At 48.6% G+C, this 24,872-nt stretch overlaps 7 protein-coding genes across 7 annotated transcripts; 5 read left to right on the top strand and 2 right to left on the bottom strand.

Moving 5' to 3' along the window:
- Positions 1 to 177: 177 nt before the first annotated feature.
- On the bottom strand, positions 178 to 1,655 carry F9C07_5521 (aromatic amino acid aminotransferase; the record flags this gene model as incomplete). Its single annotated transcript, XM_041294561.1, has 3 exons — positions 178 to 628; positions 687 to 1,072; positions 1,179 to 1,655. The coding sequence occupies 3 exons, from the start codon at positions 1,653 to 1,655 to the stop codon at positions 178 to 180; spliced, it is 1,314 nt and encodes a 437-aa protein (XP_041150106.1).
- Positions 1,656 to 3,534: 1,879 nt separating this feature from the next.
- F9C07_2280718 (uncharacterized protein) lies at positions 3,535 to 7,785 on the top strand. The gene is made up of 2 exons (XM_041294564.2): positions 3,535 to 5,019; positions 5,105 to 7,785. The coding sequence occupies exons 1-2, from the start codon at positions 4,432 to 4,434 to the stop codon at positions 7,229 to 7,231; spliced, it is 2,715 nt and encodes a 904-aa protein (XP_041150105.1). The 5' UTR covers positions 3,535 to 4,431; the 3' UTR covers positions 7,232 to 7,785.
- A 25-nt stretch (positions 7,786 to 7,810) lies between these two features.
- On the top strand, positions 7,811 to 14,809 carry F9C07_2280716 (ankyrin). Its single transcript, XM_071510454.1, has 2 exons — positions 7,811 to 12,959; positions 13,043 to 14,809. The coding sequence occupies exon 1, from the start codon at positions 8,697 to 8,699 to the stop codon at positions 12,075 to 12,077; it is 3,381 nt and encodes a 1,126-aa protein (XP_071366930.1). The 5' UTR covers positions 7,811 to 8,696; the 3' UTR covers positions 12,078 to 12,959; positions 13,043 to 14,809.
- Positions 12,885 to 14,564, top strand: F9C07_5518 (putative pyridine nucleotide-disulfide oxidoreductase; the record flags this gene model as incomplete). The annotated part of the gene is made up of 1 exon (XM_041287138.2): positions 12,885 to 14,564. One exon carries the CDS (start codon positions 12,885 to 12,887, stop codon positions 14,562 to 14,564), a length of 1,680 nt encoding a protein of 559 aa, XP_041150104.2.
- On the bottom strand, positions 14,731 to 17,412 carry F9C07_1846951 (alpha-glucosidase). Its single transcript, XM_041294560.2, has 3 exons — positions 16,974 to 17,412; positions 16,413 to 16,891; positions 14,731 to 16,355 (listed from the first exon to the last, which is right to left on the bottom strand). Exons 2-3 carry the CDS (start codon positions 16,724 to 16,726, stop codon positions 14,897 to 14,899), a joined length of 1,773 nt encoding a protein of 590 aa, XP_041150103.1. The 5' UTR covers positions 16,727 to 16,891; positions 16,974 to 17,412; the 3' UTR covers positions 14,731 to 14,896.
- A 317-nt stretch (positions 17,413 to 17,729) lies between these two features.
- Positions 17,730 to 19,041, top strand: F9C07_5516 (uncharacterized protein; the record flags this gene model as incomplete). Its single annotated transcript, XM_041294563.1, has 3 exons — positions 17,730 to 17,948; positions 18,018 to 18,526; positions 18,582 to 19,041. The coding sequence occupies 3 exons, from the start codon at positions 17,730 to 17,732 to the stop codon at positions 19,039 to 19,041; spliced, it is 1,188 nt and encodes a 395-aa protein (XP_041150102.1).
- Positions 19,042 to 21,501: 2,460 nt separating this feature from the next.
- F9C07_1846436 (carboxylesterase family protein) lies at positions 21,502 to 24,429 on the top strand. The gene is made up of 9 exons (XM_071508442.1): positions 21,502 to 22,151; positions 22,207 to 22,321; positions 22,385 to 22,503; positions 22,554 to 22,621; positions 22,670 to 22,760; positions 22,808 to 23,061; positions 23,108 to 23,394; positions 23,443 to 23,578; positions 23,636 to 24,429. Exons 1-9 carry the CDS (start codon positions 21,607 to 21,609, stop codon positions 23,773 to 23,775), a joined length of 1,755 nt encoding a protein of 584 aa, XP_071366929.1. The 5' UTR covers positions 21,502 to 21,606; the 3' UTR covers positions 23,776 to 24,429.
- Positions 24,430 to 24,872: the final 443 nt, after the last annotated feature.

Raw genomic sequence — 24,872 nt, 5'->3', positions numbered from 1 at the left:
AATTGGCAGAACCCCCTTCTTGGCACCAATGACCGCTACGCAACCACATCAAAAACCCAAGAAATGTCTGCCCAAGGGCCGGAGCGGATCGATCCGCCGCCCACCCTTGGTTGTTGCGACCCTGGAATTTCTTGAAATCTGTCCCTCGCAATACGTTGTGATTTTATGACGAAGAGTTTATTTCAATGCGGAGCGTATAGCGCATGCAAGTCGGCGCACCCCTTCCGCTAACTTCTCCTCATGTTCCCAGGCGAAACAAAGACGTATGCTTCGGTTAAAACTGTTCCTTCTAGTGTCGGGGTCGCCTTGAACACGGAATCTATTACCAGCAATAACATTCACCTTATACTCTCGAAGCGCTACGGTCGCAAGATCATCCGCCTGTAGTGGTGGGGGTAGTTGGATCCAGACAAAATACCCTCCCACAGCCTCTAACGAGGTGGATGGAAGCGTTACACCAAGGGGAAGAAGGTGCTCACGGACAGCAGATATCAGGCGATAGTAGCGCTCTGCATATCTTGGTCGCAAGACCTGGTCGACATAGGTTTGGATGAACCCCGTGGGGAACAGTTGAGCAATGATGGCGGCCGAAAACTGTGATGGCGCGCCTCCTGACCGTGAGGAGCCTCTGTTGTTCATCGACCGTTAGTGGTGTCATTCACTTCAAAGAGAAGTTGAACACATACGTTTGTGATAGACCATAGGCAAATTTTTCGGTGCCCTCTGCCCATCCAGTTCTTGCGCCAGGTCCGATTAGCTTGCTAAAGCTTCCGTTACTTACCACGTTGCCCCACTCATCCTTAGGGCCACCATCAAGGTAGCGATCCACGTCCACTACACGGGGGATCTGAGCCTTGTCGGGCTGTGCTAGTGGTTGTTCTGGATCAGGTGACCATTGTAGAAAATCATAGACGTCATCTGTCACGACCAGAGCATCAAACTCTCGTGCAAGGCGGACCAAGCCCTCCCGATCCGCCAAAGACATTGTCAGGGTCGTGGGGTTGGAAAATGTGGGCGTGGCGTAGATAAGATGTTTATAAACTTTAGCCCATGGTCTCGGTAGTTTGTATATCTTTTGAGGTATTAGCCTTACTGCTCTGAAGATATAGTTCATCCGAGTGAGAAATCGGGTATGATTGTAGACATACGCCCTGAATCCCTCGAGAAGACTGTCATACCGGTTCAAGACGCTGCTCAGCTTGAGCCTTCTCCTCAGCCTTAACCAGTTCTTGACGGAGAAATGTAAGATCAAGACCTGACTCATCATGAGGTACAGCTCTCAAGCGGCCAGCAAACCCGGCATCGTCCATTATCCGACATGCTAAGAAATAGGTGGGGGCCGCCATCCAGACATTCCTAGTATACGATGGATCCGTGAAGACTTGAAAGATACAAGCCAGGTTTTGACTGGCACCGCCCGTTATACAGATGCGCTCGGAAGAGATAGGATGGCGGGGTTGGTAGAAAGCCGTCAACCATTGGGCAAGGTGTTCTCGCAACGGTTGGTAACCCTCATCGGGACCATACATTAAAGCCGGAACTCGGATGGTTGGTGAAGCCATGACTGTGGCGGAGGCCTCAGCTAAGGCGTCTGTGGGCAGCAAGGCGGGGTTCGGCCAGCCACGAAACAGGTTGACCTCTTCTGGAGATTCCATCGTGTATGGGTATCTGATGGCAGTGAATGTGGGTAATAAGGTAGCAATAGTAATCTCTCTGTGGCCTATCAATGACAATCGTGCATGACCCGGTGGTGATCGTTTATTTGCACCGTTGGTACAGTGAGATTCCTCAGTTTTGCATACAATTATATATCACGGGCAACCACGTCAGCAACATTGCCTTATTCCGTTTGTTGGAGTTGAAGATTGCGGCTCATGCACTTCGCTCTTGGTTTCCTTGTATTTTTCGGCTTACTCCGACGATGCAACAGCGAAGGTCGACTCGGATACCGGAATGTCCATTATTGATAGACGTGAGGATGGGCAAAATTGCGACGTGACAGTATACGAACGCCAAGACACAGGTACCGGATGATAGTAGAAGGCGGTGATGTAAATCCTCAGTTCCTCTCCAAATAATAATTGGTCACAAAAAAGACCGGGTCTGTTGTACTGGTATTTACCAGGAGTATAATTTGACTTGCGGCGTACGAAGGTATATTGCAAAAAGACTCGTCATTTACCTTGAGATTTTAGTTGTAGCATATGTGTCCTGGAAAGTAAAAGTTCTAAAAGTGACACGTCAAGCCTTGTTTCTCCAATCGACTACTGATGTACAGAATGATGCTCAATTAATATGGGCCATGGAGGGATGAAGTACCTACGTAGTAGTCATACGTATGTATACGGAGTAGTACGCGGTACCATAGGCCCGCTGCTATTCTTAGCGTGTGCCTCCTCCAGTTCTTTTCCCACAACGGTCTTCTATCCGGGTATTACCAGGTAACCTACATACCCCCAAGAATCGACGGAGTCAAGACTCAAGAGGAGGTTTCCAGTTAGAGCATTAGGCTTCCGGATAAGTTCATTGGATTGACAATTAATCACTTAGATCTAAGCGAAAGTGGAAAGGGAGTCGGCGCTTGTGGGTTAGAATTCTGTCCGAAATGCAGCCTGAGAACAATACTACTACGTAGTAGGATCTGGATTTTGGAGGGGCGAAAAAAAGCAAAAAAAAAAAAAGTTATGCTCACAACGGAGTGCCCCTGGATAGAGAAGTATATCCACCTGTCAGCGTCAGCAGTTCTGACCGTACAGGATCCTATATTAACCTGATAATATATATGATTATAGTGCTGGTGTAAGTGCTAGAAGACCGTGCAGAAGGAAATGCGTATAAGGAGACAAATAATAAATGCATTATAAATTTCGAAGCCATTTCCTTCTCGAAACAACAATGCCCGAGCTAGGAACCACTTGGAAATATTAATTTATTTACTTTGTCACTATTGAATGATCCATAGGCGACAGACCCGGGGTTCTGGATCTCGATGGAAGACTCCGAAGAGCTCCGGAGGACCGGGAGAGCGTGTTGACAGGGGTTATGTTACCAACTAGACCGCTTAGAGGAGTACTATTAGTGTTCCAAGTTCCAACAATCAGTTCGGCTACGACTCTTGAGGCTGTATATGATTTGATGCCTGGTATTATTGGCATGGTAGTGGAAAAACAAGGAATAAGAGAATTCCCTAACCCAGTTCAAGAATAAAAACAAGATGACCGATGGAAAGGGAAAAAAAAGGCTTTGACCAACGGTAGGTTAATATCCTCAAAGAATGCACAGTAATAATAATTCTGCCTTGGGAGACATTATCTAAACTGATCAAACCAACAGGTGATGATGCCATCCTTGAGCCTCCTGAACCAGGAAAAAAGCACAGCCTCTCCCGACTTCCCCCCCAGCCCACTTCCTTCAACCGGTTTGGTATCTGTGGATGGCGGACAAGAGTGATACAGGTCTTTTACTCCGTAGTACTCCGTTCTCCGTAAGAAAAAAGCTCTAGAAAGGTAGTAGAAGTGAAAAAGCAAAAAGGAAAAAAAAAAAAAAAAACAGAAAAATATAGGACCCGCTTATTAAAATTTACCACAGTGTTGAACAAACAGTTCAAATACTCTGATAATAATAATAGAAACTGTAATGTGAATTCCCATGATCATACAGAGTATACACAGAGAGTATGTATATAACAAGAAGAATCAAAGGGGAAAGGGGACTGAGAATGTTCTGGGGTAAGTAAGGGAAATTCCAGACAAGTTAAGAAAAAAGAATGATTTTGCCTTTCACTCTCTTTTCTTTTGTACATGTTTTTGAATATTTACACCTTAATACCTCACTTTCCATGGTTCTCATTCGATCTGAAGTGTTTTTTCTTACCCTTCTAACCATCGATTATTTTTTCCTTTTTTCTGCCCATACCGTGGCTCCACCCATGGTTAAAAATACACCTAAAATCCGTATCCCAAACCCATTTCATAACAAAATCACATAATAATAAATAAACCACCATTATTTCTCCAGAGGAACTTTTTGGATCGTTTTGCTCTGTCAAGTCTCAGGGTAACCCCCCAAATCCCCTTCTCTCAGAGTCACTCTGTACCCCTTCCCAACCCTTGTCATCATAACTTTTCTCTCATCATTCTTCGGATCCCTCCTGCCGATCCATTCCCTTCGCTATCCAACCAACGAGGGAGTATTCACCATCTGACTGACTCCCCACTGGGAATTCTTTGCCTTAACACGACCCAGAGTATTTTTCGCATGGTTGGTCTTCAGCAGCATTCCTTTCGACCTCACTGTTTCGTGACTGTGTCGCGCCCCTTTTCCTTGATTGCGTGCGCCCGCCACTAGGTTTCGAGTTAAGCTGTCGAATCATTCTTTGGTCTCACCGTCGCGCTTTCTCTCCTCTGTTCACACCCAACAGCAGCCGTCAAGATGCTGTCAGCTCCGGTGAAGTCGGCCAAGCGGATATCGTCGCTTTTTTCGTTGGGGTCCAGCAAAGAGGCATCGATTCCGTCGTCGCCTGGGTCTCCCGGAGCCCCGAAGGCTTCTCCCGATCAACAGACTCAAGATGGACGTTATCGAAGCAGCTCGCGATCGGCTCGTTTAGCATCTAATCCAATTAGTGTCGACTACTCGGAATCCCGAACGCCTATATCGCCAATCCCGAATGATAATTTTGACTTGGATGCCCCTCTTCCGCCGCCCCCCTCACTTCTCGCCGTGAACCAGGATTTAGCCGGAAGCGCGCCCGGCTCGCCAGACTCAAGACCCCAAAGCAGAGGCCGCATAGTGAGTGGAAGCAGGCCTTCTAGCTCCGCGGGCCTGTTTGTGCCCGGAACTGGTCCTGATTCACGGCCCGGAACTCCTTCGAAGAGAAGGAGCTGGATTCCCGGACGGGCCCGGGCAAGCTCAGTAGACACTAGAACGGCGCCTACGAGTCCTTCATTACCTAGCGCTTGGATTGCTGGGTTAGATCAAAAAATCCTATATGACCTGGAGCCACTATCCAGAGGGGAACAGGTACGTAACGAGCTATGGAATTTTCTACCCTCTTATGTCAACAAAGTTGGAGGGTTTGAGTCTCACTAACCCTGGAATCCATTAGATTCCTGAATTGTGGAACGAAAATGGCGACACATACGTCTATCTTTTCCCCCAGAATACAGGCAGACCCGCTTCCTTCAGAGTCGATTCAACCGTCTTTGCTGAGTCGCCATCCCTGAATTTCCTTGCCCGGGGGACCGACCCCCGGACCCCAGGATCCATCGAACAGCAAACTCGCAATCTATCACTGGCATCCCCTGTCATGGGTCCTGCATCACCACCCCTGACTCCTCAAGACCGATTGCCGGACAATGACAATGACAGCACCAGTAGTAGGAGGATGGCCTTCGTGGAGGATGACGGACAGGACGAGATCCAGGAACTTCATCTTTACCTACCCATCCCCCTGAATAGCGATGTTTCCAACCCTAATAGCCGCATCTCGCAAGAGGACACGGAAACTCTGCTATTATTCCGTAATCTCTTTGCGTTCCTATTAGGACAGTCGCTAATTGCAACGCCTCGCTCCCCTTCGCTTTTCGCTATTTTCATGGATGTCGCTACACTACTCTCTCGATTCGAATTCACTAACTTCGACGGATCCAACTTCGGCGAAACCGCAACAACGAGCTTTGGCAATTATTGCGACGAATTACACCTGGCAGATGTTCGCAAAAGCCGAGAGAAGACGATAGAAGCGATTGTTCTGGGAGAGCGTCTGCGTTTCTTCCCGCTGTATCTTGAAGGTTTCGTTCATGGTGTAGGTAAATTGGATGAACTGAAGCAGCTGAGAAGTCCCAAGTTCGGTCTCATCAGCGCTGCGACCCAAAAGCGACTGGAAAGAGGCTTCATCGATCTGGATACGCGTCTCCGAGTCCTATACGGCAAGCTCAATGACTTCGATTTCCCTTCTGCATTTGCCGGCGCTGCCAATTCAACCACGTCTGCCGAAAGCAAGGTGATCCGCTTTAAAGCGTGGAAGGCTGCGTTTATGGATATGCGGCGTCATACCATCCAGTATTACCGACAAAGATATGGCTCCTGGCCTCCTAAGGCACGGTCCAAGAAAAACCAGTTTGAAGAGAACGGCCTCAATCGCCGAGTCTTGATGGAGCTATATAGTGACTTCGCCAACCTCTACGACATGCTGGTCGACCGGTCTTCCCTCACTACCCGAACTGTAGATATGGGTGCCGATGAGGTAGCAGAAGCTGATGACCTCAATACAATGACAAACAGGGCACTCCGGCAGGTCTTGAGCGAGTATGATAGAAGCACACCGCCCGTCCAGCCTCCCATCCCTTTCGATATCCCGCAGTTCCCCTCTCTGCAACCGCTACAGCGCAAGCCTATGGATGCTAAGAAGGAAGCCAAAAAGAACGCAAAAAAGCTCAAGGATGCCGATATCAATGCTGTCTTGATGGGCTCCTACACCCGTGAGAGTCTCAAGCCGACGCCATTCATTGAGTCATTTATGCAGTTTGAGCGTCGATGTGGCCATGGTAAGACTATCAACGACCTTATAGATCTTCGATGTGGCCAATGGATTTTCCTGTACTGTGTCATCCAGTCCCTTCCCCTCCTCGTGGTCGACGTGCAGGATGTCAAGTACACGGATGGAGTCGAGTACTTCTGCTGTATCGCCCCTCGGGGTGGTGCCCCTTGGATTCAGAATGATGGCAAAGTGGCACGGAGCTGGTTTGGCGTGGCAGGAGGGGCTGGTGTCGTCAGTCTGCCGTCTGATGTAGTCATCAATGGCGTGGAGGGCATCTATCGGCGTAGTCACTGCTGGCAGGTTGCCGAGCAATGGGCGGAGAAGGATGCCATTTTGGCGCCCCCGACGGTTGAGGATCCTTATGATAACGAGTCGTCACTGTCTTCGCCCTACCAGGCCCAGCAATCGTCCGCAGGTTCGTCAGCGGAACATCAACAGCAACAACCCACCCCCCTCCTGGCACCAGGAGGTAATGGCCTCACGCCTCCACCAGTCATCCCCCGGACAAACTCCCCAGCCCTGAGAAGCCGGGCGGAACATCGTCACTCAATCTACCCTGGTCTAGAAGCACTTCCGCTACCAGCTGGTGTTGCCCCGATTGACCCACCTGCCAGGCCCATCAGCAGGTTCAATCCCAACATGAGTTTTGATGACATTTTGAAGCAGGTTCCAAACCAGAAAGGGAAGAAATAAGGACTATGAACTGGCGTGTACAGTGTCTGGTTGAAGCCCTTTCCATAACTGGGATACGGGCTCATCTCTTTCCCTCCTTCTGTTTTCTCTCCCTCCCCTTTTCTCCTTTTTTCTCTTACCTCAAAACCTCTCTCTCTCTCTCCCTCTCTTTTCCTTCTGACATCAAGGCCACGGATCTTTTCTCCTATCTTGCATTTTTAACTGCACGCCTTTTCAGCTCTCATGTCTTTTCCTCGTCGCCATTGGCTCTTCTTAATACTTCATCCTCTTCCTCCTCTTGTTCGTATTTAACGTCGGTTATTAACCATTATGGGCGCACATAAATCTATTTGGACCAAAAGGCTGGAATGGCGTAATTACAAATCTATTTGAATCCCAGACCTGGAATTGAAAGAGAAGATGGGTGCTTCACTTTGACTATAGCGTGCATTAAGCAGAATGGCAAGATCGCCATGGTTTTGAAGATCTATGTCTTAGCACTGCGTTCTTTCATACCTCCTGTCGTCCTTCATCAAGCATATAACCTTTCCTTTGACTCATTCCTTTTCTGTTTTCGTTTTTTTTTTTTTTTTTTTTTTTTTCTTTTCGTTTTTTTCTTTGGGCGAATTCCCTTGGGATTCTTCTGTCGACCTGATGACGGTCTGATTTGATGTTTTTTACTATGAACCCGATAGAGATAATGGTCCGTGTTGGACTGGTAATATAATAAAATCCACCTGTTTGGGGGATTTTGCAACTCAGCAGCGACTTTTTGTCCTTCCCCTTCTTCGTCTTATCCCCTGTTTCTGGGGGCTCTGGTACTCCCTGAAACTTAACCGTTAACCTCTATATCCTATTATACCTTCAAATAGAGGACCAAGGTGTTCGCTGATCCCCTTTTTCTGAAGTTATTTACATAAGATTACCCCTAGCCATTCTATGTCAATCCGTACGATACAGAGAAATACTGCTAATTTGCCGATCGAAAGTTGTCTCCTCACCAAACAGGTTATTCTGTCAGCGACCCGCGCTAAACCAGCCACTTTGTTTAGTGCGGAAGGGCGGCTCTTGAGGACGAGAGCACAGCAATTGCTGTAAAGGAAAATGACGCGCATCTTCTCCCCATCACCAATTTGTCAAGGACACCTACATATAATACAGGTATCTAGGCGGCGTGAGGAGGTGGGGAAAAGGAGGTAGAGAAAAAAAAAAGGAATCGCTCAGATCATGGCAGAATAGTGGCCGTTATCGCGGATCGGCCTCAAAACCTGCAGCTAAATGAACTACCTCACGTCCGGGCCAATGCTTAAATGATCGACTTCGTATTGGTTTCCCGTGTGGTAATTACGCTAATCACACACTTTACCGCAATTTTTGTTGTCAGAATCGCGATTTCCTCCGCCTCAGCTTCGATGCGCGTTCAGTCTTGTCAAAAACTGCACCGACCGATAGAATGCGGTAGCGGCATCCACTTAAAGCCCTGACCATGTCCAGGTCACGATCTAGTATTGCTAGTGACAGCGGTGACCGCCTGGAGCCACGTTTATTACGAGCGGCTGAGAATGACAGCGTCGAGGCTCTGAGGCGCATTATTGAATTGGCCCACGAAAATGGCCAGTACAGCGACAACTTTCTGCGAGTTGGGCTTATGCGAAGCTGCGAGCGCGGTTGCATTGCCGCAACGCAGTATTTGCTGGACTTATTATGTATGAATCTGAAGGATGGGAATAGTCAACCCTCTCCACTCGCTGCGAATAATCGTCCATCGCCGTTATTGCGCGCCGTTGAGCGGAATCACGTCCGAATAGTGCAGCTGCTATTGGATTATGGTGCACCTCTAGAGACGACGGATAAGGATGGTCGGACGGCGTTGATGACAGCTGCCTGGAAGAACCACTGGCATGTGCTGCAACTCCTGATCGCACGAGGCGCCAACGTCAACGCGAAAGATCACAGAAAGAGGAATGTGCTGCATAACCTGGCAGCAGATAAGCACTGCAACTGGGGTGAAGATGTGATTGCACTTTTGTTAAAGACAGTTTGCGAGATCGATGGTGAAGCCGGCCAGGATGATTTGGGCCGGACTCCACTGCACTGGGCCTGTGCGACAGGGAAGTTGCGCTTCGCAGAGTTACTTTTGACAAGACCACATGGGCCAATTGCAAACGTGAATGCGATCGAGTTCAGAAATAAAAGCGCACTCCATATCGCAATCGCTCACGATTGGGATAATATTGTGCATCTTCTACTCCGACATGGTGCGGATATTGACTCCAGAAGTGATGGCGGCTGGACTCCGCTGCATAATGCGTGCGATAAGGGCGCTAAGGAGATTGTGCGCATCTTATTGCACGCTGGGGCCAAGATCAATAGTCAATTATTGAATGGTGTCACACCACTACATCTGGCAGCCCAGGCAGGACACACCGAGGTCGTCAAATGTCTCCTGGAGTATCCGGATTTGAAGCGGAGGATCCGTGATAACTTTGGATGTACGCCATTCTTGCGAGCAGCACAGTTCAAGCGCAAGGATATTGTGTTGCTGTTGGCACCATTCAATAACGTAGATGCACTTTCGCCGGATGCGCGGGGCGCTTGCGAAGGTTTCGAGGCGACAGTTGTCGACTTTGGAAACTTTCGCAACGAGAACAGAGTGAGAAAAACCTCGGTTTTCAACTTACTCTATGGGCGAGACCCCGAAAATCCACACAAACAAGCTTTTACTACTGTTCCTATGGATAGTAAAGTTACCGACTTCAGGTGGATCCATCTTCCCGCAAACAACATGGCTTGGGTCGAGGGTCTGCTCACTAAGAATTTCATCGAGGAGGGCGCGCACGACATCGAAAGCTTCAAGGGCCTCGAGAGGTCATTCCACTACCAGCATCGAGGCCAAAGAACGCATTCCCACTTTATGCGACCGATGTGTCAACGCACGCAACGAAAGCAACGGTTTCATGAAGAAAATGAAGAAAGTCCAGAGGAGAAGGTTGAGAACAAGCTCCCTCAGATTGTCATCAATGGACGTCTCCAAGAGCCGCCAAAAAGTCCAGCAAACGGCGGTAGCAACAAAGCAAAAAAGCAGAAGACACAGGGAGGAAAGTCCGAACGGGCCGACTCTGACGATACCTCGAATAGCTCCCACGGGAAAAAAGCGAAGAACCACACTAAACGTGGTAAATCCAAGGGTGAATCGATGCAAAAGTCGAAGAATGACGAACAACATCGACATCCGCTCTCCCTTTGCAAAGACAACGGGCATTCTACCACCAGTAATGTGTGCGTGTTCATGCCATATCTTCACTTTGAAACTGCTGAAAGAAGACTGAAGATGCAAGAAGCAATACAACGAGCTGAGACGCTTAATTTTCAACCTGGATTCACTCGCTCCCCTACACGAGATGAGATGCTTATCCGCGCGCACCTGGCATCTTCCACGGCTTCGCTTCATGTCCGACGGACCCTGGATCAGTTTTTCTACCCTAACATCGATACTCAGACCCGAGATCAGGATCAGGTGGTGTATCGCTATCAGACCATGGGGCAAGGACGAGAGCGATACGGAACGGAACCGAAAATCTTCATGGTGGACCAACTGTGGATGTGGATTATGGGCACGGATTTGATCGTCACTTGCTTCGCACAACGATGGGAACAACCCAAAAACGACCCGCTAAACGTCCTGGACGGTATCATCGAGGACATAAACTCTAAGACTCGAGAACCAGTCCGTTCTGTGTATGATTTGGCCAGCATCATAACTAATCGCTGCTCGGGTGTCTTTGACCGCCACCGTATGGGTGACGATGAGTACCAATTCTTGGACATGTTCGAGTCGTCAATTGGCATCGCAACGGACCGCGAGACAGTGCTTTTTAATAAGTTTAACCGCGCATCAGCCCAGGCCTCGGACTGGCTCAAGAACCATCGCAAGTTGAGTCGTTTCGCTCGGAACTCGAAGACAAAAAAGGATGTCACCAACCGTGACGGTGACAAACAGTTTGAAGAAGACGAAGATGAAGTACCTCTCTTCGTGGATAATCTCCTCGATATCGGACAGGAGATCGACCTTCTCGCTGAGGCTAAGGATATCCGTGACGAACTCAATATGATTCGCACCGTTCTGGAACACCAGCAGAATGTTCTACTTGACCTCCAAGACATCATCTTTGGAATTTATCAAGTACAGCATCGATCGCAGTACGACATCAAGAGGCGATTCAAGGAACAGCAGCGCAATATCGACATGCACCTTAAGGACATCGAGCGGATGGATAAGCAAGCGGAGCGTATATATTCATCCATCACGGATTTGCTAGATCTAAAGCAAAAGCACGCAAACGCTTTTGAGGCCCGATTCGCCCGCGACCAAGCTGCTGGCACAACCCGCCAGGGCAAGATTATGATGGTATTTACTATCGTAACAACTGTCTTTCTTCCCCTGTCATTCATCGCAACCTTTTTTACAATGAATCTTGAAGAGTTCCCTCATAATGCAGACGGATCGGAGCAACTCCCCCTCTCATACGTCGCAGAATACACATTCGGCATTGGGGTTGCCATTTCTATCCCACTTATTCTCCTTGCCCTGACCGTGGACGATATCGGCGATGGATGCCAGGAAGCCTTCCGGCGGGCCCGCCGGTGGATGTTTCATAGGAAGAAGAAACCCCGTGGGCGGTCCATGATCGAAGAGCCAAGGCCGAGGACAGCATTAGGATTGGACAATGTCCTCAGTGGGACAAAGTCCCGGAGAAGTGTTGATACAGAATTGGCTGGAAGCTTACTACCTATTTCTACTAGAGGAACGGTTCGTTCTTTGGGTAAAAGAAGTATATCCTTGAGGCGGGACGAGGCATATCGATGAGTTTATAAAAGAAAGAGATACGTTTTAGTATAGATATGATGTATATTATGAGATTAGTGCATACTAACTTCCTGTATTGATGTTACCGTCACATGGCAGTTACTTCCTTCCCTCAAATTCTGTCTCTGTCTCCCATCTATTTCATCTCACATGCCCTTCCACTCACACTTCGGAATTCTGCAGTCTTATCGCCCAAATTCCCATGTGGATCCGGATGACTGACTTCAGGAACTCGGGATCTCGACGATCCGCACCCGTCGGGTTCCGCGGGCATCTCGATGCCCTCTCCGATCTGGTCCAGAGTAAAGAACTCTGCGGGAGGAATTCTTCACGAATGTTTGGTTCCACCAGAGAAGCTTGTTCCTTTCTAGGAGGCTGTGTGAAATGCCTAGATCTCCCGAAAACTATCAGACTTATGCTAGCACGTGCGCTATTGCGGAGCTCTTCGGAGGGATTCGGGCGCAGAAGCTCTCCGTGAGTCAGTGCCCCCTTCCCTTCTTCGTCGGTGGATCAATTAACTACCTTCGGTGAGATGGAAGCAGGATAGAAGCCTCGAAGCCTCGAGGAATCTTGAGGTTATCGTCGTTGAAGTGGACATTGATGTGCTTCCGATTCCTTCCACCGCCCTAACTTTTTGTTTCCATGCACCGAGGAGATGAGGTCATCATGTGTTCAGAACCAAAGACTCATTGTGGTTTTGCTTTCGATCGTCGAACCTTAAACAACTACATAAAAAGCTCTTCGATCAATATGTCAGTGTCTGCAACTCCACCCGGAGAGGCTGGTTCCTAAATCAATATACTGGAGATGAGGTCGGTGTTTGTGAATAGTCCCGTCCGTCTCGGACGGATATCAAGGCCTTTGCTATCAAGTACATACCCCGTGAGTCAGTCGAGCTTTGTACAGTGTAAAAGATGTCTGGCTACGCAGGCTGATCGTTCGGCTGCAATTCCTGAATCCGACAGGGGGAAGGAAAGAGTGGTCATACTTGGATCCGGTTGGGGAGGGTATACCCTCTCCCGAAAACTGTCGTCAAAGTCGTTTTCGCCAGTCATCATATCCCCTCGTTCATACTTTGTCTTCACACCTCTCCTGACTGACGCTGCTGGCGGGTCGTTGGATTTCTCAAACATCGTGGAGCCAGTTCGGGATCCTCACGCTAAAGTCGATTTCATCCAGGCCGCTGCACGGGCTGTCAACCTGGAAAAGAAGACTGTTCTCTGTGAGTCAACCGTGGTCACGAGTGGCGTTACAGAGACGCCGCGGACCCACGAGAATGAAAGAGAGTCCGAAGAAGGCCCGGATACGACCTCAATGAGGCCCATGCAAGAGGCGCGCAAATGGGAGAAGGGGGATTTTTTCGAGGTTCCCTATGACAAATTAGTCATCGCCGTTGGTGCAGTCAGCAAAACTTTCAACACCCCTGGAGTGAGGCATAATGCCATGTTCTTCAAGGATATTGGTGACGCGCGACGCGTGAGACGTCGGGTACGAGAATGCTTTGAATTGGCGGTGCTACCGACCACGACTCCGGAGATGCGGAAATGGCTGCTACATTTCGCTATTGTTGGTGCTGGACCGACAGGAACTGAGCTAGCGGCATCGCTTCGTGACTTCATTTACAAGGATATGACGATACTATATCCAGCCCTGAAAGATCTCCCCCGTATTACCCTTTACGATGTAGCACCGAAGGTGCTATCTATGTTCGACGAGTCCCTATCAAAGTACGCCATGGAGACCATGAAGAAAGAGGGTATCGACATCAAGACCTCGCACCACGTAGAAGGACTACGCTGGGGCGAGCCAGGGGCCGAACCTCCTTACGAAATGGACCCTAAACGCTGCCTTACAATCACTACCAAAGAAGAAGGCGAAGTAGGCATCGGGATGTGCGTCTGGGTAACCGGAAACGCAATGAACAAGTTCGTGAATAAAGCTCTCCAAGATGTGGAAACATTCCCCACCGCATCAACCCTGCTGAAAGACGGCACCCACCCGCCCCCAGAACTCACAAAAGACACAACATGGCACATCAAAAAGGCACCAAAAGTGGGTGCCCTCCTCGTCGACGGACAACTCCGCGTCCAGCTCGAGAACGCCGACGGCAAAATCGCCGTTCTTCAGGACGTCTTCGCTCTCGGTGACAACGCCATGCCGGAAACCGGTGCGCCGCCCGCGACAGCGCAGGCGACGACCCAGGAAGCGAAGTGGCTTGCTACCAGGCTGAACAAGGGCGATCTTCAAACATCCCAACCGTTCTCTTTCCATAATATGGGCACCCTGGCGTATATTGGAGATGCCAATGCGTTGATGCAGTTCCCTACCGAGGATGATAAACCGCCTAAGTATTTGACGGGACGGATGGCGTGGTTTGTGTGGAATTCGGCATATTTGACCATGAGTATGAGTTGGAGGAATAAGTTGCGGATTGCGTTTCGGTGGCTATTGAATAATATCTTTGGGAGGGACGTGTCGAGGTATTAGCCTTATAAGTCCTTGATTAGGGATCTGAATGGATAGATTTCTCTTCTTTCGATGTTGTTGGAGATACATACATGGTCATATGGAGGGTTGAATCCTTGGTGCCTGCATACTGCGCTGCCGTGACTTCGGAGTTTGTGTGTGAATCACAGGGCTTACATTTCGAATCTCTGGACAGAGACAGAAAAAGACAAGAAGGAGCAAATAACCAGTAAATATTATGTATTAAGACATACATAATCTATAAGAAGTCTAACTAAATATTACATGATGTGTATGCTGTAACAAAGCAAATATAACGGTGTTGCCATCCGGCACCTAGTGTCTTGATCTATTTACATAATCACAGGGAGGTTGCGAGTCAAATAGCCACGCCACTCAGGAAGAGAGCGCTGGTACTTAGTTCCAGTCGACTTCTGCATATCCTCAATAGCACTGGCATACTTGATCAAGGTGGGCTCCGAGAAAGCAGTGTTCATGATCGCCAGTCCGAAAGGCATGCCAGACTCCTTGCCAACGCCAGCCGGAACGGTAATCACGGGGTACCCGGCCTGAGCGGCGACCTGGATGCTCTGCGCAACATCTGGAGGCACGAGGAGGCCGTCCAGGGTTCTGTTCTTGTACTTCAGGGCCGCGTCGATTCCTTCCTCGCGTGTGGTACGCTGGCAGAACTCGAGCGCCTGGTAGTAGGTCTCGTCCATGATACCCTTGCTTTCGAGGGAAGCGATCAGACCGTCCTGGCCGGAGCCGAAGGCGGGGTGGATGCTTGGGTATCCGCCTTCGGAGCCGTAGTTGTCTTGATAGTACTGGACGAGGTCTTCGACAGACTTGACCTTGGTGTTCTCAACCTCAGACAGATAGTCCTTGAGGTTGTTATAGAAGTCGACCTTGATGTAGCTGTATTCGGATTCGTTGGCGTATCCGCGAGTAGAGCCGTAGTCCCAGTTGAAGCCGTCGGGGGAGACGATGGTCTTGTAATGGGGCAATTCAGTGCCGTTGATCACGGTGGCACCGGCCTGCTTGATCAGGTCGACCAGCTCAAGGAGCTGAGAGATTTGATCCTCATCACCAAGGGCCCAGAAGGATTTCCAGGGAATACCGAATGTGGCGCCTTTGAGGGCGGTCTTGTTGGTGAGGAACTGCGCATAGCCGCCCTCGGGGGTCTTTCCCTTTTGGGCGAGCGTGTAGTTATCGCGAGCATCAATGCCGTAGATGGCGTCAAGAGCATAGACTGCGTCACGCACTGTCTTGCCAAAGGTACCAACGGTGTCCTGGTGTAGAGATTCGGGAATAACGCCAGCACGGGAGGTCAAACCGACAGTAGGCTTGATACCGACGACCGAGTTTCTCTGAGCGGGGTTGATGACACTGCCGTCGGTCTCCGTTCCCAAGGCGAAGGGAATCAGATTGGCACCAACGCCAACGCCAGACCCGGAGCTGCTGCCACCAGGGTTGACAGTGAGGTTGTACGCGCTGCGGCATTGGCCTCCACGGGCCGAGAAACCCTCAGAGTAGTTGTTGGAACGCATGTCGGCCCACTCACTCAGGGCAGCCTTGCCCAGGAGAAGAGCACCGGCTTTACGAAGGCCGTGGACAACATAGGAATCACGGGGCACGACAGAGCCCAGAAGTGCCCAGCTGCCCGCAGTGGTTTCCAAACGATCCTTGCTAGCAATGTTATCCTTGACGATGAACGGGATACCGTGGAGCGGGCCGCGGCTCTTTCCCTGCGCGCGTTCCTCATCAAGGGCTTTCGCTATCTTGAAAGCATCCGGGTTGACTTGCAAAATCGCACTGGTGGTGACGTCAGTAGGAAGGCATATTAAATACACGCAGATGAGGAAAACCTACTTCAAATAAGGCTGGGTCTGGTGAATGCGCTCCAGGTAGCATTGCAGGAGTTCAACGCTAGTGAGATTTCCAGCACCGAGTTGCTCCTGAATGGCGTCGATGCTGGCTTCCTCTAGCTTGAAGCCATTGCACAAACGCATGGGGAAGAGCGAGGCTCCTGTGGCTCCCAAGGTAGGGAAATCATATTCATAGGGATTTGTCACAACCTGAGATGCAACTAAACTATCGTCATTGGCTGCCTCGGTGCTGGCGGAAACAGAGTTTGCCAATACAAGGCCGGTGGCCAAAAGTCGACCGAACACTTTCGAGACCATGATGGTTGCACCGAGATGGAAAAATGGTGTTTGGTAGAAACAACCACCTTAAACAGGGGAAGATCGACCTTTTTGATCAGGAGTCGATCCCACGCGAGGGGCTAAGCAATGCAGGGGACGGAGCGTTTTTAGGTCTGTTCCGGAACTCCACGTTCATATACTCATCTGAGAAGGTCGTCGTGGAAATTGACAAATTAGCTCCACCTTTGCAATCAATAGTTTGATAGTGGCAGCAATGAGAGCGAACCAGAGCAGAGAAACGAGCGGCACTAACAACCGAACCAGGGTGGGAACATCCCCACTCTTGGATCGGGGTGGTGGTTATTGTTGTCGTTGGACTCGGAACGTTTTACAATGTCGTTTTGAGATCGAGGATCTCGATCTGATCAAATCGGGCTAGTCGGTCATGTGTGGCAGTACCGTGATACCCCTGTAACTTGATCGTATTTTGGGTTCATCCTGCAGGTTAGCCAAAGCAACCATCGTCGAACTTGAATGAAATTAACTTCAGGGGAAGAAAAGAGACAAATGTCGTTGGTCTCCTTATCTCCACTGCAAAATTTTCCAATGCAACGTCAGCGTTCTTTATGAATCCATGAAATGAAAGAACTAAAGTCTATTAGCAATCAGAGTACCCGCTGAACAAGGCAGCACCTCCACCATCAGCCCATACGATGCGCCTCTACCGACTGTCAAGCCCACGGCTTCGGTACTCTGCGGATCTCACTCGATATCACTGGTATCCACCGCAACAAGACTTTGCAGGGCATCGCTAAGAGCTGATTTGACGAATGGCCCGTTTCTGGGCAATGCGAGCCATTGTCAGAACCTGGTTAGAGTTCTATGACGGAGTCAATTTTTTTCTTATTAGTGTTTGCGTCCTTTTTTCACCATGAAACAACTCTGTCCGCCTTTGTTGGGTAGACACAACATGCCTGCCTTTAAGATGGCACGCACGTCCCGCTGAGTGAGGCCCAATCCTGCCTTCTGTGGATCGTTCTCCATGGGCATTCCCGATGACATTCTCCTCGCGGATGCCGCGGGGAGGATCCCTTCTGGGATGTCGCTCGAGTACCTCGCCGAGTCGCGCGATCGCCCGGCCATTGTGGGCATCATATTTCTGGTGTGCTTCACCGGGGTGATCATGATAGTGCGTCTCTACGCACGGATATGGCTTGTCAAGAAACTCGGTCTCGACGATGTTCTGGCTATTCTCACTATGGTATGATTTCCCTGAACTGATCCTTAGATATGACGATGGAACTGGAACTGACTTTTAGTCCTGAAATAGATGATATATATCTCCTTTGTTGTTCTGTCTCTCGTTTTGATTGATTTGGGAAGTGGTCGCCATATGGATTACATCCAGTATGTTCTGGCGATGCCCACGGTGCGTCAGACTGAGGTTCTGGATTTCGTTGCGCACGTTCTCTACACCACTGCTCTGTTCTTTTGTCGACTATCGGGTTTGGCGTTTTACCACCGCCTGGCTGCACGCTCCAGCAAACTACACCTCGCGATCAAGATTGCAGCCGGCTTCCTATTCGCCGCGTATCTTCCTCAGCTGTTTCTATTAATATTCCACTGTCGACCTGTAACCGGACTATGGCCTTACCCCTGGCAGGAAGAGCCAATCAGCTACAATTGTCTCACTTGGGGTCTGGTCTATTCAGTCAACTCCGGTGTTTCATTGACTTGCGACGTGCTCATGTTTATTATCCCGACCATCCTTATCAAGGAACTCCATGTCTCCATGAAGAGGAAGGCCCAACTCTCTCTCGTTATGTTTCCAGGTGTCCTGTAAGGTTTATTGATTCCCACTATATCACCACCACATCTAACAAGAGTGCAACAGTGTCATTGTCATTTCCGCTGTCCGCGTTTACTTTGTCGCAGTGGGCCAATGGGCTGATGACGGTAGTTGGGCCTACGATCCCATGATGGTCATTGAGAATGCTGAGATTGCAGGCACCTTGATTGCGCTGTCTGTGCCGGCCCTGAAGCCTGTCTTTGGGAACATATTCACTCATCTGACCGAGTACACGCTCTCGACGCGCAACCGGTCTAATATGAAAAGCCAATCGAAGCCTACATCCGGGATAAAGTCTAGGGCTAGAGACAGTAAGCGCCTGCTATCTTGGTCCAAGCACGGTTATGACGACTACGAGATGATGAGCTCGGAGACTAATATACCCCCAAGTGGCCCGGTGCAGTCGACGGAACCGGGTAGCCCGGGGAATAAGAGCATCGGAGTGACCACTGAAGTCTCGATATTCCATGGACAGCAGGAGGCGGACCAGAGACATATTGTGTAGAGAAAGTAATAGATACTGTACGACACTACGAGCTATTCTAGGACATAGATTACACAGAATGAACATTCTTCTGTTTCTTTTCGTCACACTTTTGATTTTGTTTCTCTTCCGTAATACCTCGGTAGTAAGATAGTCCTACGTATGAGTGATTTGTGACAAATGAAGCAGCAGCGAAAGAGAAAGGGAGAAATCCCAATTATTGAACAAAGTTTTTCCAAATCAATAGTGTATCGGACATCCAAAACATCGTCGGTTGGGTTACATCAAGGTTTCGTTAGAGTATTCCAGAAAAACGAGCGCGTACCCCTATTAATAGGCAAAAGCCAAAACATGCCCTAACAAGAAGCCCGAGTCCCTGATACCATGTGGATCTCTTTTGCAGAATCTCTCTCGAATCGAACGGCGTTTGATTATATCCCAGAGTTTAACACGTGAAAACTAATAACACAGTTTCAAGTCACGTAAAAGTTTGCCCTGTGGAACTGCGATGTCTCAAACGTGTACCCACAGCTCTGCAATCAGTGGGAACTGAACTCACGCTATAATAGTACTAGCATAAACGTAAAGCAACCATTATGTCTAGTCAACAATTGATAAAACATATATGCCTCAGACTGATATACGCGAGTCGGTGCATATCCTAGGCTCATGAGACGTGCCTGTTCTTCCTCCTCTTGCGGTCTTGACTCTCTGGTTATTGTCTCCTCTCTGGTTTTTGCCTCCTCTCTGATTTTTGCCTCTCTGATTATCCACTCCTGTCTCTTTTTCTCTTTTCTGATTTGTTCCTAATAGAAACAGGTCAGCTAACTCAGATCCACAGCATCTTCAGCAAAGCATTGCTCATACATTCATCAAACGCCGCCTAGCGCGACGACGTCTTCGTTTTCTGGCGTTCTTGGTCTGAATAAGGGGTTGTGGCTCAGGGGGCGTAGGGCGGTACATTTGGTAAAGCTGTCCAATTTATCAGGAGAATTAGTAGTTGTAAAGAACCCAGATACCAAGTACACCGAGGGATACAATTACCATCTTCGGTCTCCTCCTCCTCTTCTTCTTTTTCGCGACGCCATCATTATCGCCGTTCCTTGGCTCATGCTGGTGCTGCCGTTGCTACCAAAATATCAGTGTACTGGATATAGTCATAAGGAACACAAAACCATACAGCGTACATATAGCCTTCAAGGAAGGCTACAGATGGGCACAAGTTCTCGTCTAGATGTACTGGACCTCCGCACTTGAGACATATCGGACTACCCTCATTCGAGTTCGTTACAGTAGTATTGTGAAAGATATTCTTTAAAGAACCGACGCGGGAGTACGTGGTAGACGCCGTTGGTAGGGACGTGTCGAGGGTGAGTTTTCGATATCTTTGGTATAGGGTTTCACACTCCATTTGTCTTGATTTGTGGCTTGGAGGCTTCGTAGTTGTATGTGAAGTAGATGGGAATCTGCTTTTCGACTCCTCCCTTCAAGTTTCTCTTTGAGAGATACCTGGAAAAATTGGTAGATCGTTGTTTCTGAGTAGTGACTTATAGTGGTGAGGCCGATCCGGGAGTAGAGTAGATCAAGGTGGAGAGGAGGAGTGTTGAAGGGAAGTTGCATACTCTGAGCATGGTTCCTGCTTGTGAAATCATACTCGGGGTTGCTTGCTGCCTGGTCCACATATGATGTGAGGTGCCCCTTCCTCAATTCAATCTTACTATGTCTGTGCACTGGTCATAGATTTGGAGCGCTGAAGGTGGGAGAAAGCGTAACTGTAGACATAGCTGATGTTTCCGTATGTGAAGTATGCCTCACTGCTGAGAACTTTGACAGGGCTGGCAAGGAGACTGGGCTAATGATATATGACGGGAAAATGAATATATAGTTAAGAGGTCAACTAGATTTTGCGACATATTAGGGATGCGGTATGATTGTAGTTGTCTTGTAGTGACTATTGAAAGGCAAAGGTGAGGTGAAAGATATCCTGTGGCAGACATCTATGTATAGCGAGTGCTCCGGTAGTGAGCTAGAAAGCTTAAGAGGAATAAGGAATTCGGTATATAATTAGAATCCAATATGTGATCCTACTATAGGAGTTCTGAAAGCTGAGGGTTAGCGTTACACTAACAGTCAGCGGAGCAGACTAAAATATGAGGGGATTGATCGCCCGTGGGGTAGTGAGATGGTCGCAGTTCTAATTGGTGGAATGTTCGATGCAGATTGAAAGTAAGCTACTGAGACTTTACAGAAAGTGCAATTTCTTATTAGTGGAATTGTATATGCATTTCAATCAGAGAATCCACTTTCCATGGCACCCCATTGAGAGTATTGTCATGTCCAATGAACTAGTCAATCCAACCGTTTTTCTTGGCTGATTTAGGAGATTTAGTCAAGCATAGACTGTTGAATAATCGTTCAATATTGACCAGCTCTGAAATTCAGGCCCCACAAACAGTCGATATGATGGACCACTCGGAGAAATTCACTTCAATATAGCTGTGGCAATGGCGGTTGTGGTATATCATATATACCTTGGGGACCCCTTGCTTTATTTAAAGCCAATTATCTTACCTTATCCATGGAATCATGGCTTGCCATTACCAGAAGCTGTTATGGGTAGCTCTCACCCTTGGGGTGTCTGTTTCTGCTCTTCCAGGTTCATCAAAGGCTACTCGAGCCGATGGAAGCCCATCGCCACCCGTGGCTACCATAAAGTCGAATAATGCGCAGACAGAAACCGTATTCGTCGGTCGTTCTCTGCCCGAATTCGACCAGGAGTTATTCCTCGGCATCAAATACGCAGATAAGCCCGTCCGGTTTACCCCGTCATCCCTGAAGACAAGCTATACTGCCGATGACAGCGACTCTGGGGCATACACGGCCTCTATGGATGACTTGAACATATCTCAAGAAGCAGTACTTTACAATGCTACAGAATACGGCTATGAATGCCCCGGATACGGGTCCGACGAGACCAAACTGGTCGATATGGGCTTAATACAACTCAATGAAGATTGCCATAATCTGAACATTATCAGACCTAAGCTACAGCCTAATGAGACCCAGCTGCTCCCGGTCATGTTATGGATTTTCGGAGGTGGATGGCAACAGGGCGCAACGGCGGATCCAAGGTAAGGTACTACATGTTGAAAACCTGTTGAGGTGCTTATTAGGTTCGTCTGGCAGATACAATATGAGTTACATTGTTCGCCAGGGTGCGTTGAACGATAAACCTGTTTTGGGAGTTTCAATCAATTACCGTCTGGCAGCTTTTGGTCTTCTGGATTCTGAGGAGGTTCGGGTAAGTTTTTTTAACAGTCATTGGTCCTCTACTTGGTTGTGCGACCGGGTTTGACGTTCTTAGGCCTCTGGGAATAACAACCTGGCGCTTCGAGATCAGCGGAATGCTATGCGGTGGGTGAAACAGAACATCGAGGCGTTTGGTGGAGATCCGGATAAGGTCACGATCTGGGGGGAATCTGCGTAAGAAACGAGTGGATATCAATATAGGTTACTGGTACTGATAATAGTAGGGGTGCCTATAGCGTCGGGGCGCACTTGATCGCTAATGACGGGGATAATGAAGGTCTTTTCCGAGCAGGTGGGCTTCACCCCATTTTGATTGATGGGCCAGTTTCTAATTCAACAGCTATCATGGAATCTGGAAATGCCAATGGGCCTCCCTGGAATGGGACAGAGTGGTACCAGCCAATGTACGATCGCATCTCGAACAAAACAGGGTATGATTATCTTTGATGTTTCTCGGCACTCGGCTAATGAGATAAAGCTGTTCTTCTTCATCGGACACACTTCAATGCCTACGAGATGCACCTTACGAAACAATATACGATGCCGCATATGAAGGACTGGAATGGTTCGCAGCGATCGATGGTACATATATCAAGGAGTATCCCCAGATAAGCATTACGCAAGGAAAAATGGCCAAAGTCCCTATCCTCCTGGGAACAAACACAGACGAGGGAACTAGTTTCGGCACGACAGGGACGGATACAGATGAAGAGTGTATCGAGCAGCTTATATGTGAGTGTAAACAACCTCCGGCTTAGATACTTATTGACAACAATAGCCTCAAAACGTTGGGTTCTTAATCGTGAGCAAGCCACCAAACTGCTTACATTCTATCCAAATGACCCTGCCCTGGGATGCCCATATGGATGGGGGAATACGACATGGCCAAATCTGGGACTCATGTATAAGCGATATGAGTCGATGGCAGGCGACCTTACCATGGTCGGACCGAGGCGCCTCCTCGCGCAAAATATGGTTAAGTATAGAAATGAGATTTACTCTTATAGATGGGACGTACCCGCTTTGAATACATCCAGCACTATTGGGGTGGGTCACTTTGCAGAGGTGAGTGCTTAACAACTAAATTTCAGAATAGCACTGACAGGAATTTAGATTCCCTTTGTGTTCGCCAATCCGGTCCAGAATATTACAGCACTGGGAGACGATCCCGCCCGCCTTGAGCTTGGTAACCTGGCTGCTCGAATGTGGACTTCATTTGTTGTCGATTTAGACCCCAATGGACATAACGGTATGTGCCTTATTATCATTGAGAAATTGGATATAGGTAGAAACCTAACATACGCAGTTGCAAATATTCCCCAATGGCCACAGTATTCCCAGGAAACATCGAACTTCGTGTTCCGCCTACCCAAGGATGGAAGCTATATCGAGACCGACACTTACCGAGCGGATGGCATTGACTATATCAACAGTATCCCCAGGTAGATAGGTGACCAGAGCTACTAATGCCCGATCTTCAAGCATTGCTCTGATAATGAACTTGAATATGATGAATTATGCCTGTCGACTGTGTTGAACAGGCTAACTAATGGAGTGAAACAATCCCAATTCAAAGGACAGCTGACCTGGAACCTTACTTATTAGAGAACCAATAGTTACATGTATTGATCTATATAGCAAGGTTTAGCCGAGGCACTTTATTGTAGAACCCTGTCACCCACTGAGGCAGTAAGCTTAGAATCCCTGCATGCCGCATTAAGTGAGGGGTTCTACCTGGGATCAGAAACGCTAGTCTTTATCAAACCTTACGATGTGCCTGACATCCACTGCCCCGCTTTGAGTACTTTCTCGCCACAGCTACATCATACCACTATTGTCACGATGTACTCCATATGTGGCAAGAAAAGCCTATCTAGCAGATTCTCGTATCGGTAGTAAGGATTGCGGTTGTCTGGCGCTGTAGCTTGTTGGTAGCAGGACGCCACCCGGGGTTCATCAGCTATACTTTGCAATTTGCAGCTACAGATGGTAAAGCTTTCACAGAGTTGCATAGATACCCAGAGCAAGTTGATGGATTCAATATCGAGTTCTCTTCCCCGATCAAAGTCTCAGTCAGACACGCGAATTCCACAGTAGAGATTTGTATACGAAGAATCCGGGTTAGGAATTTAGTTTAGATTCTTAGGGCCTTTACTGGCCTCCACTAACGAAACCCTAAGGAGCCAAATACGGTGAAGACAAGAATGAACGTACAATTTTCCCCACAAAGAATGTTTTCATTTGACAGCTCGCTGTTCACCTGAGACAGACTAGCTTCCTCCCAATCAATTCGCGCCATCCTAAGACGGGCTGGAAGGCCTATGGCGATGGCTAAGAACAACAAGGAGGGCGCTCGAGTACTATCTTCTCTAGTGTTTATTCACTCTATGTTAACTGCATGATCTAAGCTCGACGAGTTATGATCTGTGCGAGAGTTTCCGCGAGACGCAAGCTAGAAGTCTAAATTGCTCCAAAATTTTGTTCTTTGGACCAGCGCGCGGAGTTAATCCGCGCATACGGGACCCTCACTTTGGATTTTTAAT

Source organism: Aspergillus flavus, chromosome 7 (assembly GCF_009017415.1).
Source record: "Aspergillus flavus chromosome 7, complete sequence".
NCBI lineage: Eukaryota > Fungi > Ascomycota > Eurotiomycetes > Eurotiales > Aspergillaceae > Aspergillus > Aspergillus flavus.
Note: the sequence above shows the minus strand (reverse complement) of the source record. Positions and strands in the feature narration are given on the sequence as shown.